The sequence below is a fragment of the Harmonia axyridis genome, chromosome 4 (assembly GCF_914767665.1).
Source record: "Harmonia axyridis chromosome 4, icHarAxyr1.1, whole genome shotgun sequence".
Classification (NCBI taxonomy): domain Eukaryota; kingdom Metazoa; phylum Arthropoda; class Insecta; order Coleoptera; family Coccinellidae; genus Harmonia; species Harmonia axyridis.
In genome coordinates this window covers 33,642,848-33,659,698 of record NC_059504.1, presented here as the reverse complement: position 1 = coordinate 33,659,698, position 16,851 = coordinate 33,642,848, and the positions used below count along the sequence as shown (strand labels likewise).

The 16,851-nt window shown below is 32.6% G+C and overlaps 1 protein-coding gene across 5 annotated transcripts in view; it reads right to left on the bottom strand.

Annotated features, from left to right (window-relative positions):
- LOC123679300 (death-inducer obliterator 1) overlaps positions 1 to 15,179 on the bottom strand; it is a 50,140-nt gene extending 34,961 nt beyond the window's left edge. For 3 of the 5 annotated variants that reach the window (XM_045616811.1, XM_045616813.1, XM_045616816.1), the window contains exons 1-5: positions 14,896 to 15,178; positions 14,436 to 14,561; positions 14,262 to 14,375; positions 12,100 to 13,673; positions 6,182 to 6,324 (exon numbers count right to left, since the gene is read on the bottom strand). In XM_045616811.1, coding sequence (XP_045472767.1) covers positions 6,182 to 6,324; positions 12,100 to 13,673; positions 14,262 to 14,375; positions 14,436 to 14,550 — 1,946 coding nt within the window. In that variant the 5' untranslated portion in view covers positions 14,551 to 14,561; positions 14,896 to 15,178. Of the gene's footprint in view, positions 1 to 6,181; positions 6,325 to 12,099; positions 13,674 to 14,261; positions 14,376 to 14,435; positions 14,562 to 14,820 lie in introns of all 5 variants that reach the window. The other 2 variants (XM_045616812.1, XM_045616814.1) reach the window with 2 other exon arrangements.
- Between the last annotated feature and the right edge of the window lie 1,672 nt (positions 15,180 to 16,851).

Here is a 16,851-nt window from a genome sequence, read left to right as displayed (position 1 = left end):
AAACTTGAAAAACGAAATTGTATATTCTCCCTGCCGCGATTAATTCACATAATCCACCATATGTGTTGCGTTTAATCATATCCGCAAAATATTGTTCTGCGGAACTGTAATTGTCACCGTTTATGTCGTGAGACATTATAGAAAATTCATCCCAATGTTCTACTACATAAACGACCACTTCTTGCCGTGTGGCAAAAGCATTTTCCTGAGTGCCGTACATCAGGAATGAAAGAGCTCTGAAAAGGCAAGCCCCATCTCCTTCCATTTCCACTGCTAATTGTGGCACTATCTCTCCGTTAATGTTTATATTTTCTACCTTCATTTTGAAAGATACTTTTAAAAGATACGAAAAGATAACAATTATTCCAACAAAATAAAAGAAACAATAACTAAATCAACCTATGTTGTTTATAAGAAACCACTAAGAATCAAATAAGAAATCGTAATAACCGAAATAAGAAAAAAAAATAGTAATTTTTTAATTTATTTTACGAACAAAATAAAGAAATCCTACAACAGAAAACTAATAAAGATTTTAAGCATCCAAGAACGGCGAAATGCCTAAGAACAAAATTAAGAAATCGTAAAGACTTAAAACCTACAATTATTCTAAGAACAAAATTTAGAAACTACAACAGAAAATTATTAAAGTATCCAAGAACGGCGAAAAGCCTATAAGAACAAAAATAAAAAATCTTGAAGTCTTATAACCTGCAATTATTTTAAGAACAAAATTTAGAATCTACAATAGAAAATAAAAAAAGCATCCAAGAACGGCGAAAAGCCTATAAGAACAAAATTAAGAAATCGTAAAGACTTATAACCTACAATTATTAGAACAAAATTTAGAAACTACAACAGAAAATTATAAGATAATCCAAGACCGTGAAATGTCCGCCTGGAAAATTCAACAGTAATCTACAACAGAAAACTACCTACTAAAGATTTAAACCATCCAAGAATAGTAAAAAGTTCGCCCGCAAAATTCAATATTTGACACGACCATCAACGACGTCTGCCCTCACGAGTCTGCCGCGTTCCGGTTGCTCACTCGGGTATCTGCGCCCCCCTCCGCGCCTCGCTACCGCTATTCCCGTTCCCATGGGAATTTTGGAAAATCCAATCATGACTTAACTTTGCATTCACTAAGGTATATGCATGTCAAATTTCAATCATCTAACTTACGCGGTTTAGATTTTTTCATACAAAAGTTTTTTCCCGCTAATTCCCGTTCCCGTGGGAATTTCGGGAATTCCTTTCTTAGTGCACCCCTACGGTACCTAAGCTACGTCCCTTCCAAATTTCAAGTGCCTACGTTTAGCCGTTTGGGCTGTGCGTTGATATGTCAGTCAGTCAGTCAGTCAGTCAGTCAGTCAGTTTCTCCTTTTATATATATATATATATATATTTCAAAATTCGAAGCGTACGATTCAAACTGAAATCCCGTACTGTTACGAAAATTGACAGATGTCAATTTTCGTAACAGTCACACCAACTGCCAAGATACAATACAAATGTCACTAGGATGTATAATCTGAAATTTTCATTAAATTTCGACAATATCTCACAAAACTTGACTGAAATAGAGAAAATATCGTCTAATCCTCGTTACAGAAGGCAATTCCAACACTCATGCGTTCCAGAACTCGCTCCTTCGTAGCTCGTTTTTGAATTTCGCATTCGTGTTGGAATAGGAGCCCATTCTGCAACTTGTTTTAGAATATACTATTGTATTCCGAAAATCAGGTTACGTTCTCTAATATTAATTTCTGTTTGTGAGTTTGGCCATTTATTTCAAACATGCCTAGTTGTATGGTATAGTTTGTAAAATCAAAGTGTAAAAACAAAGGAAGCATACCTGGAGTTCATTATTTTAGGTAAGTTATTTTGAGCTGATTTTAATCTCACAATTTGACATATTTATCTTTAATCAATCTCTGTAGAAATAATTTTTATTTTTAGGATAAACCTATCTAAAGATGTATAAGTACATTGTAGACATCTCAATATAAACATGCGGTAACAGAACTTACAAATAATGTAAAGAATCTTTTAATTTTTCATTTAAGTTTGACGAAAGCAAGGCATGATGAGAGCATTAAAAAGGGAACCGTCTGTGGAACGTTTAAGCCAACATTATGTTGTCTGCAGTAAGCATTTTATTCCAGAAGATCTAAACTTCAAGGGATCCAGAATGAGTCTCAAAGCAAATGCAATCCCAAAACTCTTACTCAGAAGACAAGATGAAATTTCACAAAGGTAATGTTATTTGCTAAAAAATTAAAAGGGGTTATGAAAAGTGGTACTTATTTGTAAATTAACTGGATAAAATCTTATTACCACTGAATGTGTATGTGCATGTGCTTTAATTTTCGTTCTTTACATGTACTTTCAGAATGGACATTGTCGAGTCCTGTTTCGATTGATCAGGAGCTTAAGACTGCTGAATAAACCGTTTGGAACACTATTTGCATAAGGCTGATCTCAAGAAGATGCTAGAGGTATGGATATCACACGAGTTAACGCAAAAAACCGCATGGACTGAATTTCCACAAATCACTGCAGTTTTGTCCTACAAAAATTTCGGAAATTGAATATGATATGATTTACTTATATCCATCTTTCTATAAAAAAACACTTGACCCAGTAGGCACCGACAAAAATTTCCACTATTTTGCTAACCTATATGAGCCGTGACTTTCTATGCCCCCCCCCCCTCAAACATCGCCTGAATCCGCCCCTGCATTGATGAATATTATTATCTTATTTTTGGAATGAACCTTTTTTCTCATTTAAACTTATAAAACTTCTAGGTGAATTTGGCAGCTCAGACCTTAAGTGCAAGTGTAGCAGATGCATTGGAATTTCTATCAAAGGACATGCAACACCCTGATTTCAAAGATGCTGGCCCTTCTATAGAATTCATTAGAATTATTTATAGGCTTTTTGACTTTCTAAACTCCAGGAATCCTTTTGCGAAAGGATACAAAGCCCCTTTGAAAAGATCAAATGAATTCTTCTGGAAACCACTTTTAGAAGTGGCCTTCATTTTTTTGAAATCATTGAAGAATATGAATGGAGAACTGTTGTATAACTCCAGAAATAAGACACCAATTCTGGGGATTTGTACAAAAATAAAATCAATAATAGTAATTTATGATGAGCACATAAAAAAAGAAGGATCTATCTTGAGGTATTTACTGACCTATAAATTTAGCCAGGATCATCTGGAGTTATTTTTTGTGCGATCAGGTGAGTTTATTATATTATGTTGTATTTTAGAAATCGGTACCACTAAAAATTCATCATTTTGGATTGTTATTTACAATGTTTCTGAAAGCTTTCCCATTTTTTTCCAAATCTTATCACTATAAAACCAGTTTTAGTTCTATACTGTTTTTTTTTTCATTTTCAGGGGACGGAATGGCTGGAATAACAACCCTACAGCATTTCAGTTTTTCTACACTTTCCGAAGACTATGTCTGAAGATAGATTTAAAAGTTTTGAAGGGGAATTGTGAAACATTGGATGATACCAACTTGTTGGCTTCACCTAATTCAAAGGAAAATTGTCATTCAATCGAACTTAGTCTTGATGATATAAGCATAGTGAAGAGTGAAGAAATACGATTTGGATTTAAACGATTTTTCTTTTGGAAGATGAAGGACTTCAATTTGAAATCAGTAATTTGCCCTCTTTGTCACTTCTAATAGAAAATGTTGTTACACATATATGTGGATATGTGGTTAGTTCTGTGCATAAACTGTTGAATTGTAGCATATGTTTGAACTGTTTAGAGGAATCAGATTATACCTCAGTTGATACGAACATATTTAAATTGATTCATAGGAAACTTCTGATGTAATAGAAATTGGCAAATATGTAGAAAAAAAATTAAGCAGATATTGAACATCACCGACAATTTAATGCCTACAAAAAAAAATTTTTTAGGAAACTTCATTCAACATATTTCCAAATTTCTATTTCAAGAAGGAAAATTATTTAAATGTTTAGATGACCACATTTTTGACTATTCTCCCTATGGAATCAATCATACAATGAGATTAATTGCAAACAGAAACAATAAGAGGCCAGATGAAGAGTCAGAAGTTGACAAAACTTTTTCTTCCCACCAATAGTATTGGGATTAGACATTCACTCACTTATCACTGGCCAAGACCAAGTCACTTGGAGTTGTTAGTGAATTTCAAAAATTTCATTTTCTCCTACTTCAGCTATTATCATCGCAAATAAAAAGGTCATAAATATACCGTTTTTTGAAGTCTTTTGATTCACAAGTGAGTTTAACTTTCGCCGAAGACTGGACAAGATATGTCTTTTCAGGCGATCCGGCACTAGAAACACCATCAGTTGTGGTTTTTTTTAGTCGGTCGGCACCAACATCCTTCTAACCCGACATATCCTGTGACACGGGTCGCAGTAGAATCTGTCAGCAGATTTTTACCACAACCGAAAAAAAAAATTTATATACTTGTTATGGCTCAAAATTCGTATGGAATTGAACCTCTACGAAAAGAAAATTATGATACCTGGCGACTACAAGCACAAGGAATCCTAACAAAAAGTGATCTATGGAATTACGTGACTGGTAAAACACCAATTCCTGCAGATGCTCGTTGTGTAAAATGCAATAAATTCGGACGTTCAGTTCTTGTCCAACATCTAAAGCTAATTTTCAGCATTTTCTATCATAACTTGATCAGAAAAATTTTAAAATGGCAAAAAGTAATTTTTGAGTAAATGTCTAGTTCTTTGATTTTTTCCACCTCGCTGACTTTGAAGACTAATTCTAGAAAAAGTAGACTGTTAAGTAGCATTTTTTATTATTGATTCTAAAAGCTGACTGTTGAGCGCAGTTTTTAAGCATACTAAGAAAACGTGAATTAGCATTTTCACATTTTTAATTTTGATTCGAAATTTTGATCATAATCCAATTCACGTAACTTCTTCACTTGAGACCAACATTTCCATAATTTTTATCAAAGTTACGAAGCTGGTTGTTTTATGTATAAAAGTACAGTTCATGGAGATTAATTTACAACAAAAATTTCACAGAAAAGTCTTGTAAATTTTTTTTAATATCTTTTTTAAGATGGTTAAGTCAAAAATTCTCAAAGTTCATAAAAAAATTCATAACTCGAAAACCGTGAAAAATCGCATAACATACGTGTGGGGGTGATTCGAATAGCCCATGACACGAGGGACCGGTTTCTTCTTTTTGACGTCAATCTCTTGGCCACCCTGTATACGTTTATTAACATCCTGAGTTGTTACTCTGAATAAATTTCCCATATATTGAAGGATAAAATTGTAATAATACCTGATCTGTTGGGTATTTGATTGTTAGGGATGGTCCATTTCTAAAATTTTCATTGTGATTCTTATCACAGAATGTGATAAAAATCACAATAAAAAATTCAGTAAGGGACCATAACTAAAAATCAAATACCCAACTTTTGTTATTGGACTTTTTTCTTGAAATAATCCGAGAAATCTGTCATTTTCATTTGAACCTCCAATTTAGGAACAGCCTGTAGATGAAGTCAATTCAAAACTGATGTCTTAACAAATAAATTGCAATTTGAATGAAACACAACAAATTGTACAACACAGCCCAGACAATTTTTTGATGCGAATTACTCAGTTCAGTTCTTTGATAACTACAATTACAATATTGAAATTGTGTGACGAGAATGATACAAAAAACCGAAAACAACGGGTTATTGTATACCGATGACGAATGCAAAAATCACAGATGGTAAATAAGGGGCGATGCCGAGAAAGCCGATAGATAAAGGAAAATAATAAACCTCGGACAAAGACGAGCTAGTAGTGCAATAAAAGTACTCATCTTGAAAGCGATAATAAATTCATGAACCTTGAAGATGTCCGATTTTTTACTGAAGTGTCGATTTCAAAGGAAAGTAAAATGATTATTTCATGAAATTTTCGTCCTTCATTTTTGCGAGATTCCTGAAATTTTATATTTTAAAAAGTCTTGGGGGGTGTAATTACCCTCAGTACCCCCCCTATTTCTACGCCCTTGTTAATAACTATTATTCCTTTTAAAATTAATTATCACAAAGTAACAGGCACATCTATCCATTTTTAAGATTGTAATGATTGAGTAATTAAACATCCACAAAGAAGTTCAACTTACTTAGGCAACTCTGGCTCCTCATTTTTTTTCTTGTTTCGACTCCTGGTAGTAGGTCTTTCAATAGGAGGTATAATCACAATTCTACCATCAGGACGTACAATTTGTGTTCCTTTCTTGATTATATCACTTTGAGAATTTGATTCCTAAAAATACCAAAATATTTATTATAATAGTAAAAGTTGAAAAAATTAATTCTTTTATGTTCATTATATTAAGTCGATTTTTTATCATGGGATAGATTGGAAGAGATGAATTTATATCGCTCAGCCCGCTTTCCAATATCGGTCTTCTCACTAAAGATGTAATATATATATATATATATATTTTTTTTTATCACCGTTTAACAGGTTGGTGCCTGAGCCAACCGGGCCGACGAAGCCAATGTTGTCTCAGGAGCTAGTTTTATTTATATATATATATATATATATATATATATATATATATATATATATATATATATTGCATTTATACTAAAGTTCTTTTCGTTTGGCCGGATCTAATATATAGGATGATTTATTAGCTCACTGACAAACTTTGTCATATGAAAGGTCATGTCATTTTAAGAAAAATACATTATGGGAACATAGGTCAGATTTCAATTATTTCAGGAAATAAATGGCTTTCAATGTTTCATTCATATCTATTTATAACGTAAACACAAACACTGAATCTAATAAAAAAAATGATTTAACCGGATTTCAAGAAATAGTAAAGAAGGGACGCAGACGAATTAAAAAGGAAAACGTCGGCTCAGGAACAGAAGATGACGAAACCTCCTTTAAATCTTTCAAGGCAAACAGAGAACCAAGAAAGATATGGTTGTTTATTTCCAAGGTAGATGAATCTGTAGAGGAAACCCACATCAAAAAGTACGTAGCTGAGAAAATCAAAACACAGACCACTGAAATAGCTGTGAAATTGCTCAAAACAAGATATGAACATGTAGGCTTCCGAAGCTTCATGGTAGGGGTCCCCCTAGAATTTAAGGAAACAGTTTATTAAAATGACTTCTGGCCGGTGGGTATTTCATTTGACAGATTCAACTTTATAAGAGGACAGCATTTTTTAGAAACATTGAAGAAAAACCAACTAACAACAGCTCAAACAACCCCAATGTTGATAAAAGAAAAGTAACAAACATTTTTTTCACTGCTACATCAAAATGTAAGATCAATAGGGAATTCAGTACATGAACTTGAAGAAATTATAAAAGAAAATGAAGACATAGGTATAATATGTATTACAGAACATTTGAAAACAGAGGAACAACTGCTCAATTATGCTTTGCCTAACTTTAAATTGGTGGCAAAATTATGCAGAAATGAAGGTGAACATGGAGGAGTGGCCATCTACGTGAGAAAGGATATTCAAGCTAAGGAAAGAAAAGAGATAAGTAAGATATCAAAAAAAGGTCATTTTGAATGCGCAGGAATAGAATATCAGGTAGAAAAGGAAACAGTTTTATGTATAACTGTCTACAGTGATGGAAATGCAAAACTTTTGAATGAAAGGCTAAGTCCAGTTCTAGATAGGCTAACAAAAGATAATATGGATATCATAGTCACTGGAGATTTCAACATTGATATGCTGAAAGATGGCAACCGAAGATCCCAACTTCTGAATTGCTTTTCCACCTATAACCTGAAACAGACAATTTTTGAACCCACAAGAACTACTCAAACCACTTCAACATGCATAGATGGAATATACACCAACATAGAAGATCCATATTTTACTCTTGTAATAACAACACACATTTCGGACCATACTGCACAGAAGATCTCCTTTCGGTATGATAGATTATTATCCAACCATTCACTGGGCCGAATATTTTCCGAAGATAATGTATGCAAATTGAAGGAACACCTTAAAAACCAAGACTGGACATCGATCTACAACATTGACTATGATGATGTAAATTCACAATTTAGAAAATTCCATCAAATTTACACTGATCATCTAAATAAGGCATGCCCAATAACTAAACTAAGGAATAGAAAAATTAACAAATTAAATCTCTCAGATCCTACAATTAGAGAAATGAAAAATATACTGGACATTTTGTTGACATTAAGTGAAAGGGACAACAGATTTAAAGAGAAGTATAAAGAAGTCAAAAATGAATATGACAAAGCATTGATTCAGCAAAAACGGAAACTATTGGAACAAACTATAAACAATTCGGACAATAAGAACAAAACTATATGGTCAATAGTAAACTCATTAAAAAATAAAAATAACTCAAAGTTATTTTTATTTTATTTATTATCCCAAAAAATTTGCCTATGATATGAATGACTTCTTCGTGAACAATGCATCCAAGCTGACAAATAATACAATAAAAAATAATGTTACCCAACATAAGGAGATAAAGAAACCAGAAAGAATATTTGAACCAGAAGTGTTGTCAACCGAGGAACTGAGATCAATAATTAGGAACATGAAAAACAAACACAGCTGTGGAATAGATGGCATTTCAAACAGTATAATCAAGCAAACATCTGAGGAAATTATGGAACCCTTGAGATATATTATAAATAACTCCATTAGAACAGGAGTATTTCCAGACAGTTTAAAAACAGCAGTAATTGTCCCGATATATAAAGGTGGGGATGAACCTAATTATGGCAATTATAGACTTATCAGTATGTTAACCTCATTCTCTAAAATCTTTGAAATGACCTACTGTAATCAACTAATGAGCTTTCTAACAGAAAATGCTTTCTTTAAGAAAAATCAGCATGGATACCTGAAGGGGCGGTCTATCCAAACAGCAATATACCAGTTTGTCAAGAAAGTAACTGATGCATTTGAGGATGGAGATCTCCCTCTTGGTCTCTTCTTAGACCTTTCCAAGGCATACGACTGCGTAGACCAAGATATTCTGCTCGAAAAACTCCTGTGTTGTGGTGTCGAGGGAACAGCACTCCAGTGGATAAGATCATATCTCCAAGGGAGAACTCAACTTGTGAGAGTTTTCATGGATGGTACAGAGATAAGATCAGACCTGAAGGAAATCATATTGGGAATAGCCCAAGGTGGGATTGCTGGACCCCTTCTCTTCTTGGTGTATCTGAATGATTACGGACTTGAAGTCAGATGGGTCGATGGAAGAATTATGAGTGTACATTATGCAGACGATACAAATCTACTTATTGTGGAGTCACTATGGCCAGATCTCAAACTCCTAGCATCAGTGGTGATGAAATACATTGAAAATTGGCCTGAAGAAAATAATCTAATTTTGAACAATGACAAAACTAACTTAGTCCTATTCCATCCAACTATAGACAGCTCAAAAGATGTAACCTTAAATGGCAGCAAGTTTGCAATATCTAAAGATACCAAGTTTCTTGGAATTGTAATAGATCAAAAACTCAACTGGAAGGCACATATAGAAAGCCACCAAGGAAAACTGGGGACATCAATTTATGCACTTTCAGTATTGTCGAAATATCTGAGTCCAAATATATTAAAAACCATCTACCACAGCACAATTGAGACAAAAATAAGATTTGGCATAACATTCTATGGATCAGGAATCATAACATCTATATTCATCTTACAGAAAAAATCAATTTGAATCCTCAACCAAATGAAATACAGACAGTCCTGCAGGGGGGTTTTCGGAAGAAATGGCATTTTAACAGTTTATGCCATATATGTGCAGGAATGTTTGCTTTTCCTTCATAAAAAGAAACATATGTTCGATCAATTCAAAAGTTGTCATTCATATAGTACAAGAAATCAAAACTACAATTATCCTAAATGCAACCTGACAACAACTCAACAACAGCTAGAGTACAGATGCATGAAGTTTTTTAATAACCTCCCCCAAAGAATTAAAAACATAACATCCACAAGAATTTTTAAAAGGCACATATATAAGGAACTACTGGATATAGAACCATATTCGATGGATGAAATTGAGAGGAACTTGTAGCAACTTTTCTATATATTTTTTTGGACACTGTTTCATTTCATGTAACTATTTGTTAAACATACTGTAGGAAATGATTTGAAATAAAGTAAAGTATTATTATTATTATACGATTTAATAATAACAAAGAAAAAATGAAAATGAACGATAGCTTAAATCCAGATGCCAGCTTAATGTATCATTTTACCCATTCTAAGATGTAAATTAGAAAGATTTCAGGGGTGGTTAATTTTTTTTCTTAATTGATTCCAAATAGAGATGAGCGATATTTCACGAACTGTGATTTAATTAAGATGTCTAAAAACCAGGTGTATGAACTGATTAGCTTTTGTTTTGCCAATTTTGAGAATATTAGTTAAGCTTCGTTATGTCAACTGTAGGTTGCGCTATCAACAAATTAAGATTCTTGTTATTTATTATTTATGTGCCATTATGGACCTATATATGCATATCTTTCATTATAGTTATGATCTATGGAAGCAATTCTTGTAATTGAAATACCAATGAACTCTCCCTATTTCAAATATTTGAATTCATTTCAGTAAACGTTTCTTATTTTGTTTCACGACTTTGCACGATCATACTCGGTTACACATCGCTTTTGATTGGTCAGTATCGGGTTTTAATTAATGTATCCAATCAAAATCAACGGAAAAAGATCGAAATGACAAGTATGACATTGCGACGCCGCCACGAATCAAAACTAATATTTTCAATTTGGTTGAATGTCATTCCATTCCAAAATTGACGAGTGCATTCACCATATTTCATGTTTTTAGACATCTTAGATTCACTGATATCAGACTGTCACAGGTAGTCACGGTTCCGAAAAACGAATACAGAGCGTGACGGGATCACTGTTTGAACATTTCACAGATATTTTCAGGGCATATCAACGTCTGTTGCAATCGTAAATTATGAAGCCAGCCTGATGTTTTTATTGCTTCGGAACCTTTGTCGGCACTTACTTATGCACTTTAGCAACATCAGTTCCGTGCAAAAGATTGTTTTCGAAAGCCGGACAAATATTAACAGAACGTCGAAGCAGGCCAACTAATAAAAAACTCAAATGATTCTCTTCCTCAATTGTAATATGTCGTTGGTGGAGAATGAATAGGAATAATTGTATTTTTGTCTCGAAAAATTTGTCAAATATAGTTAGGAAATTCGATTATTTAGAGTCTGTGTTTACTACCTATTTCTGAGTTTTTTGTTGTAAAATTTTTCTCTTATTTTTTTGTTACAGTATTAGCCCCTTAACTATTTTGATATATAAAATTATAAAATGAGTGTATTTTGTTTGAAGGTTGATTACTCATCATTATTATTAAATAAATAAATAAACGTCTGAATATATGTATATGGCTTATTATTTATTATTCGATGTCCTAAAAATCATACCTTTTCATTTAGACTATTTAGAGATTTCACAATTCTTTGATTAGATCAGAAATTAATAGAAAATTCTCTTATTTTATTTGATGCAGTATCAGCCACTTAATATTATCAATATATATTCACATATGAATTATTGTATGTGTAGGCATTATTTATTTTTCAATGTCCAAAATTATTCATATCCATATTCCACAAATCTGTTACCTCTAAAGAATTAACAGAAAAACAAAAGAGCTAAGGTTTGGGTCATTCATACAAATAATAATAACAAGCACGGTCCGTGCCTAAACCGATAGGTAAACAGTGATCACGTCACGCTTTAATTTCACTGATATAAAGGAACGTTCACGTTTCACAACGTGATCTATAAATTACGGTATCTCTCATCTCTAATTCCAAAGGTTCAAATGTTATTGAAAAATAAACCAAAAAAAGGCGATGCAAAATGTTTCTTTACTTTCTGCAGATGACAATATAGTTGTCAAAACGGCCTTAAGTACAAATAAAGATTCCATAGACAACGGTGTAGTTCAACTTTTGTTTCATTTTTATGTTTAATTGTAAGAGTATATTTATTTACCTGAGAATTATTTTTTTGAGATACATTCTGGGATGTTGGTGTCTCTGATGTGATACTTTCCTGAATAGCTGGATCTAGGATGAGATTGCCCTCGTTCAAACTTTTATCAATAGCTTTTTGTAAATCTGTGTTACCAACCAATGATTGAGCTACTTGATATAAAATATCTTCAGATATTTCATCATTATTGATGTTATCTAGAATGCTTTGATCTAAATCATCAAGAGCAATATTTTGATCAACAGATTCAGTGGAACTTATTTCACTTGTTTGAACTAATGGTAGAGTAGAAGTTGTATAAGATTTCACATCTTCTGTCATAATAATTGATCGAATATCTTCAGGAGTAGCCATTTCAAGGTCCATATCACCCGCTAATGAAATGTTTTGGGAAATAGACTTACTTTTAACAGCAGGTTCTTTTTTAGTAGAATCGTTAATTTTTGCTTTTTCATCAATGATGATTTTTCTATTCTTATCAGAGCTGGGTCGTCGATCTCTATTTTTTGTTTCTTGTTTCATATTTTGTTTCTCTGGAACTTTACTGTCCAAACTTATTCTGTTAGTCTTATTAAGACTAGAAGTCAACTGTTGTTCTGCTGACAAAGATTTAGATCGATTTTCTACTGATATTTTGGCAGGAGAATTAATTGTTGAACTGCTGGGTGTCGTTGGTGTTTGCGGATCTTTACCTCCAACTCGTTTTATTATGTCTGGTGTTGAAAATAACATGAAATCATTCGGTATTGGCTTAGGTGCCTTCTTCTCTTTCTTTTGAACTTTTTTATCTGCTGCAGGAGTTGATGGTTTATCTTTATCTGCAGTTTCTGCAAGTTTTTCTGAAATCTTTGGTTGCTCCTGTACTTCCTGAGTCTGAAGTTTTGAGGTTGTAAATTTAGTTTGTTTAGATTTCTGTTCAATTTTCTGTTGCTTGGGTTCATTCTTTTCTTGGGTTTTTGGTGTTTTTACTCTCAGCTGTGTTTTACGTGTGGATTGAGTTCTCTTTACTGTTTTAGGTTTAGACTGCTGAATTTCAAAATCTGAATCATTTTCATCATCTTCAAAACCAAAATCTTCATCTTCACTTTCTAAATCTTCATCATTGTCATAATCTTCTTCAAATTCTTTTTCTATTTGTTGAACAATATTTGGCTTTTCTTTAATTTTAACTCTTTCAACCACTTTCCTAGGAGTTTCTTTGGAAGAGGCTTCTATTTCAGAATTGGCCACTTTAGCTTTTCCCTTAGAAGGTGTTACAGTTATTGCTTCTACAGCCTGAGTGGTTTTTATTTCATCTGGTACACTAGATACTGATGGTAAATGATCAACCTTTACAGCAGTAGATGCAGGGACAACTAATGTGTTGTCTAAAATTATAGCTGGTGCTACATTTTCAATTTTATGGGGAATATTTTTTTCTTCTAAAGTTTCCACCAAATCTTGCAATTTTGGTGATACTGTTTCTTCACAAGAAAAAGGGATATAATCATGATCTAATCGGAAATTGTGCAAATTCCTAGCTACTTCCTCCATATTGAGTGGTTCCCCTGCTATAGAAGGATCACTTACTTCCACTGAAAAAAAAAACTTGATTTAGTACATAGAATTTAAAATAAGCAAATTCATTTAACAGTGTACCTATTGCTGCTAGCATGTTGATTATATATATGAAATACACATACAATTAATTGCTCCTCCTTATAAATTAAACGATAACTTAAAAACTCTCGATGAATCCTTAATTATATGTAGTGATATCATTGAATTAATACCAACGTAACTTTTTTTAAATTTAATGGGAAATTTGTTTTGAATATTTCATCACTATTATTGCAGATTTCATACTAGTTAAATGAATTCCAAGAACTGAGTCAGATTTCCATTACATATTTGATGTAATATTCAAACTTTTCTATCTTTATTGATATTATTTATTGAAAAAAAATAGTTTCCCGGTGGTAAATAGTCTCATAGAAATCTAATTATGCTGAATAAATTCATAATCACATAACTTTGCAATATTGACAAAGTTTTCAGTACACTTCACTGAGGGATGATCAGTCAAATAAATATCTTTATTACTAAAGTTTTGTTTATTGACAGGATAACAAATGAGGAACATTTTAATCCCTTTGTAATTTCAAGAATTTTCTTCACTTTACCTTCATTCATTACATCTGGTATAAAAGTGAAGTGATCAACTGATATATCGATACCCTTCTTGTCTGTTTTATTGATATGCATCAGTTGAATGTTTGTAGCACCAGGTTTTGAATCTGCAAATTGATATTAGGTTGTTGGGTAAACTTAAAATGTAGCATAATCTCATTACTTACTTAGATAACTTTCGACAGTCTCACGGTCAGGTGTAACAGTTCCATCTTCACCAACTAGTAATAACAAACTGTCATTTAACATGGCATCTGTTACCTTAACAACGCTATGAGCCATCTTTAATGTATCTGGAAATTATTTTCATTAGAAGGAAATATGTTTACTGCACTTTGCAAACTGCCATATCTTTTATTACTCTTATTATTAAACTATTATTCGGGATGTCAACAATGCTAAATCTGTTCCACACAATGAAACGAAATTAACAATATAAACTAATAATTTATTATTTTCTAAATAGTGTACAATATAAATATTGATGAATAAGATGTAAGTAATCCAAAAGATATGACAGGTTCAATATTTTTGAGAATCCTCTAATCCTACATGTTCAAATTAATGAATTATCCATCTACAATCACACTGCACCAAAATAATACCGTCAAATATGTATGTATATACCTAAAAATCAAGATTTATTATCAACTCCTCTTGGTAAGATAATAGGGTGCGCTACAAACGCACTTCTTATTTATTACGGCTTTTTATTGCACAAGCAGCAACATAAGTTCATTTTAAGCCATTTTAAGAGCACTTATATTGGACACTTCATCGAATTTCAAAGTATATCGGCATTTCGAATTAATTCGAAGCTTTCATTTTGTAACTTTTCTAAAATAACACCACGCCGCCGTTATAATGCTACTCTGACATTAGATCATCAAAATTGCAAGCAAAGACAAGTGACAGTGACATGAAAATAAGACATGAACATGCCACAGAGTACGCCTTGTCGCCTTAGAACATTAATAATTATCTATCTTTACAATATATCATAGATAGATTATTAATTATTATTATTTGATTATTAATTAGTGCATTCGGCAATAGCATCCGAGAGCGGACGGCTTTTTAGTCACGTGACTACAAATTTTACAGATAATCAAGATTTATCTGAATTTGAAATAAACGAACGATACAGAGCATCAGCTGTTATTAAGATCTCTAAAAACATGGGGTATGCACTCGTCAATTTTTGAATGCAATGACATTCGGCCAAATTGAGAATATGTTGGAATAAATGAACTGGTTAAGCGGCTCTATGTTGAGGCCAATGATCATCCTACGGAGCATAGAGTTCATATTATATATTTAGTATTCTGTGGTTCATATGTAATATTTGTTTACATTCGACTAAGATGTCTAAAAACATCTTACATTCGACACATGAAGCCAAGCCAACCACTTGAAACTTAAGCATCAATTAATTACTTGTTCATATTCAAATTTCCAAAGGAATAGTTTTAATTCGTGGCGGCGCCGCAATGCCATACTTGTCATATATATTTAGTGTTCTGTGCTTGTCATTTCCATCTTTTTTATTTGATTTTTATTGGATATATTCTTAGAATATAGATAGATATTAATGTTCTAAGGATATATTAATAATTAAAACCCGATCCTGGCCGATCAAAAGTATGATCGTGCAAAGTCGTGAAACAAAACACAAAACGTTTACTAGAATGAATTCAAATATTTGAAATAGATAGAGAGTTGGTGTTTATTGGTATTACAATTTCAAGAATTGCATACACAGGTCATAACTATAATGAAAGATATACATATAGCACAGTATACATAGTTCCTATACTGTGCATATAGGTTCATAATGGCTAAGATGCATAGAAAACCTGGTGTTTCTACTTATACCTGCAAAACTTTCAGACAAAACGGGAGATTTTTCAGATTTATACCTACTTGATTCCGAGAGATCGCGGTCTGTTTCAGATGGCGCATACATCGTTTACATTTGACATTTCTCTCAATTCTCGACTCTTGTGAACCAAGGGCGTAGATCTTTTTTTCTTGGGGAGGGATAATCGAAAAAAAAATTTTTGACGACAACTTTTACTCATATCTGTAATGTTAGAAAAAGAAGTTTGATAATGAAGTTTGAACTAAATTACTCGAAATAATTTTTGTTGTTACTGATTCGGTTGTTCTTACTTTATACTGGGTGTTCTCAAATAAGAGTTACGAAAGAAAATGAGAAATTACTTGGATAATTTTGAGAAAAAAAAGTTTCATGAATATGAGCACACAAACGCTTTGCTTTCAATATACATGTTGTTTTTAGTGTGTCGAACAGTTTATCAAATATTTATTAATCTTCGCTACAGATTAAGTAAATAAATACCAAAACTTATAATTAATGCATTCATTAGAGCTTACTAGCTGGATCTTTATAATAATTTGGATTTTCCTGAGGATTACTAGAGATTTTTCTCGAAATCGATAGCAGATACGACAAAACTATAACGAACCAAAAAGTGTAGTACTGGACCAGAGTTTTTTTTCTACATTTTTCTAAACTAACAGCCATTCACCAAAATATAGTTTTGGAGGAAGGAAGCAGGC